Below are 4322 nucleotides of genomic sequence, written 5' to 3'. Positions count from 1 at the left end.
GTCAAGACTGTCCGTCCGCGGAGTGAGGACAGGGCTGAGGGCACCCCAGCCCTGGCCACCAGTCCAGCCCAGGCCCCACGGCCCGAGGCGCCACACCTCCCCTCCCCTCACCTCGTGGGACCCGTCAGGCAGGCTGGCCCCCTGCCGAAGAGGCAAAGCTCTTTCTCGGGAGGCCCCTGACCCCTTGCTCCCGGGGTGGCTGCACTGGCTCAGAGGGAACCCAAGGGTCCTGAGAGGTGGACGAGGGGCCACAAATCCCCCAGACCACCTCCCCGCCGTGGTGGGCCACTCCCTGCAACACGAGTCCATTTCTAAACCCACCGCACAGAAGAGATGGGACGACTGACTCACCATCTAGGACCACAGACCAGAGCGACACTCACAGCTCTGAGAGGCTGACTTTCCTGCTGCTGCTCAAGCACGTAACTTTAGAAAGTGCCTCACAGTTTGGCAGGAGAAAGATGCAGACAAGTTCCCTTTCCTCTAACAGTCCATTCTGTTTCAAATTGAAAGTAAAATAAAGAGGATCACCTGGAAAAATGTTACAGCTTTAATTTCAAATCACTTTTAATGCCCATTTTATCTGACAGCAACTTTGAAAGCAAAAGGCAATCTTTATCATTTGAGGTTTTTAAAGTAAATTGATGTGATTATGTCCAACATAACTAGATGCTTCTAAAAGCCAATTTTCAAAGTGACATCAGCCCCCAAAATAAGAAAGGCTTCCTTTGGTTATTAATAAACTATTAACATGCAGTCTGCACCGGGGGTGAGGCTGCGGGGGTGACCACGGCCCGCAGGCTGACCTCACAGACCCCTCCCCTCCAGCCCATCAGGGCGAGCATGAGCTCCCAAGGTCCCTCTTGGTCAGCATCCTTTCAGCCTCCCCAAGCCCTTCACTCACTTCACTCACCGGCAGAGCTGACCTCACGCAGCTGTCCACCCTCAAGTGACTCTAAGTGGGAACCGGCTAGTTTAACCCCATCCTCTGTGGGTGACCTGGTCTGGGGCAGGGAGAGTGACCAGGGCGAGTCTGCCAGCAGTGAGGGTCCTAGCAAAGGTTTCCTGGTTCCAAAAAGGAAGAGGCCTCTTCTCCTGCCTCTGACTCGACAGCCAGGACACCAGCAGCCACCCTCCACACATGAGGGAAGCCTGCCCTGGGCCCCGGGGCACGGAGGCAGACAGCAGTGGGCAGGCCCGCGCATTTGTCAGTGAGGAGCAGGCCGACATGTGGGCATGCTCCCCTTTCCCGGCACAGAGCTCTGCAAATCCCTGGAATTTCCTCAACAGTGAATGATCTGAGTGCGCCTTCGGCCAGACCCCTGGGCTGCGTGGGGCTGGGGGGCGGGGGGTGCCAGAGGAACCAACCCCGGGAAGAGAGGCAGGAAGTTCCAGCTGCCCCTCACCTCCAGGGAGGGGAGTGGGCTGGAGACCCAGGAAGTCACCAACAGCCAAGACTTAACCAAGTAGGAAACTCACAGAAACCCTGAAAGGCGGACTCCAAGACGGCAGACACAGGAGGAGCTGGGAGGGCAGCACGCCCGGAGAGGATGGGGCGGCTCTGCCCCCCACCCCACATGAGCCCGGGGCAGCTCTTCCCGGCCGGCTGAGCTGACCTGCACGCTTCATAACAAACCCGTAATCCAAGACACAGCGCTCTCCTGAGCTCCGGCCCTCATTCTAGCACCTTATCAGAGGCTGGAGGACCCCGCACTTCCAGTCAGACAGACGCGCGGGCGCACCTTGTAGGCCCGAGCCTCACTGTGGGGTCCGGCCGACCCGGGAGGTCACGGCGGAGCTGAACTGAATCCCAGGACACCAGCAGGCGTCAGAGTGAGAGCAGGTGTGGGACACACCGCACCGCCGGGCGTGGAGGAAACCCCGGCCCTGCAGGAGGCAGAGCTGCCTGCCCTGGAGCCCCGGGCGCAGGACACACGAGTGTCCCGGCTGTGCGGCTACGCGTGCCTTCCTGAGGGCACGAGTCTGCACACACAGGAGCACCAGAGGCGTCAGCCCGGGCGCCAGGGCCGCCCAGAGCCCAGGTAGCCACAAAGACGCACAGGCTCCTGGAGGGGAGCACGGCCTCCCACCCAGACCCCGGAGCCGCAGGAGCCACCCCAGGGCCCCCGGCTGATGGGTCACAGCGTCTGGAAGACCGCACGCCCACCCGCCCGCCGCCTTGGCCTCCGTGCGGCAGGGCAGGACGAGGGACCCCGCACACCCGCCGTGCCTGCCCTGCTCCGCGAAGCCAGGGACGGGAGGCACGGCCGCCCCAGCCGGGGGCGCGCTCACCGGCAAGCCCTCTCCAAAGCAAGTATGTTGTTGGACAAGCGCGGCCGCCAGGCATACCTGCTGGTGATGGAGCTGTTCCTGTCCTTGAGGGCGAGCTCGCGCTGCTGCAGCTCCACGATGAACCTAGACAGGTCCTCTGGGGTCCTGGGGGAACAAAAACACAGGGGGTCAGCGGGGTTGCACCTGCAGGAGACGGGGCTCTGACCCTCGCGGCGGCCCAAAGCCAGGCAAGCCGCTGGCGGATTCCAGAGCGGGGCGAGTCAGGGCCTGTCAGGCCCCGGACCGCGGGTGTGGGGCTCACAACACAGCCAGCCGCCAGCCAGGTAACACTGGGGACGTCACTCGTGCCAGCCCTCGCCTGTAAAAACCGAGTCGGCACATCACACCACAGTCACACAGAGGCTGTGAATGAGGGGGAAGAGTGCCTGCCGGCGGCCGCAGAGGGAGTGCCCAGGGCACGCGGGCTTCCTCTCCTCCTCGCAGGCCCCAGGCGTGCGGACGGCAGCAGTGGAACAACAGTGTGAAAACTATTCCAGGTGAGCGGTCAGCGGGTGCTCACGGCGGCCCCGCTGTGCACTTCCCATTTCACAGACAGGGACCTGGGGCTACAGGCCACCCCGAGCCCACTCCCCCAGCCCAACGCCGGGCTCAGGACAGCACACACAAAACACCTTTGACATTCAGATGCCAACAGGCACATGAAAGATGCTCAGCATCACTATTTCTTAGAGAAACGCAAATCAAAACTATAATCAGGCACCACTTCACATCGGTAAGAACAGTCACTATCAAAAAGTCTACAAATAACAAATGCTGGAGAGGGTGTGCAGAGAAGGGAACCCTCCACACTGCTAATGGAAATGCAAAAAAAACTGAAATAGAGCTGCCATATGATTCTGAAAACCTACTCCTGGGACTGGGATTAGAGAAAACTCTTAATTTGAAAAATTACATATATACAATGGGTCATTGTAGCATATTTACAATAGCCAAGACATGGAAACAATCTAAATGTCCATCAACAGACAAATGGATAAAGAAGATGTGGTACATATATATACAAAGGAATATTACCTAGCCATAAAAAATGATGAAAGGCCTTCCCCTTGTGGCTCCAAAGGTAAAGAATCCACCTGCAATGCAAGGGCCATGGTTCGACCCTGGGCTGAAAATTGGCAACTCCACTTCAGTATTCTTCTGGGAAATACCCATGGACAAGAGGAGCCTGAGGCTTACAGTTGCTCATGAAGATCAAGAGTTAGACACAACTTAGCAACTACACCACCACCACCAAGAATGGAGTGAAATAATGCCATCTGCCCAACAAAATGGGTGGGGCCAGAGCATCATGCTAACTGAGCAAATCAGACACAAAAGACAAGTACTTATATATTGATGTCACTATAACTGCGGATTCTAAAAGTGACAAGGATTCCCTGGGGGCCAGTTGCTCGTTTAAGAGTTGCTTTGAAGTGCAAGGGGATGCCAGTCTGATCCCTGGTCCAGAGGATCCCTGCCACGGAGCAACTGGGTTGGTGTGCCACAACTATTGAGCCAGCAACTCTAAGCCCGAGAGCTGCAACTGCCTGAAGGCCCACCGCCTTAGAGCCTGTGCTCCACAGTAAGAGAAGCCACAGCAATGAGGAGCTCACACACCACACCAACAGTGAGGCTCACAACACCACAGCCAACAGTGAGGATCTCCCACGCCACAGCCAACAGTGAGGATCTCCCACGCCACAGCCAACAGTGAGCGGCTCACACACCACAGCCAACAGTGAGGGGCTCACACGCCACAGCCAACAGTGAGGGGCTCACACGCCACAGCCAACAGTGAGGGGCTCACACGCCACAGCCAACAGTGAGGGGCTCACACGCCACAGCCAACAGTGAGGGGCTCACACGCCACACCCAACAGTGAGGGGCTCACACGCCACACCCAACAGTGAGGGGCTCACACGCCACACCCAACAGTGAGGGGCTCACACGCCACAGCCAACAGCGAGGAGGTCACACGCCACAGCCAACAG

The 4322-nt window shown here is 58.4% G+C and overlaps 1 protein-coding gene across 1 annotated transcript in view; it reads right to left on the bottom strand.

Annotated features, from left to right (window-relative positions):
• The window catches only part of MAD1L1 (mitotic arrest deficient 1 like 1), a 233028-nt gene that overhangs the window by 180325 nt on the left and 48381 nt on the right, over positions 1 to 4322 (bottom strand). The window contains exon 10 of the mRNA XM_043456237.1: positions 2350 to 2436. Within this exon, the coding sequence (XP_043312172.1) occupies positions 2350 to 2436 (87 nt within the window). The remainder of the gene's footprint in view (positions 1 to 2349; positions 2437 to 4322) is intronic.

Source organism: Cervus canadensis, chromosome 32 (genome assembly GCF_019320065.1).
Source record: "Cervus canadensis isolate Bull #8, Minnesota chromosome 32, ASM1932006v1, whole genome shotgun sequence".
NCBI classification, from domain to species: domain Eukaryota; kingdom Metazoa; phylum Chordata; class Mammalia; order Artiodactyla; family Cervidae; genus Cervus; species Cervus canadensis.
Note: the sequence above shows the minus strand (reverse complement) of the source record. Positions and strands in the feature narration are given on the sequence as shown.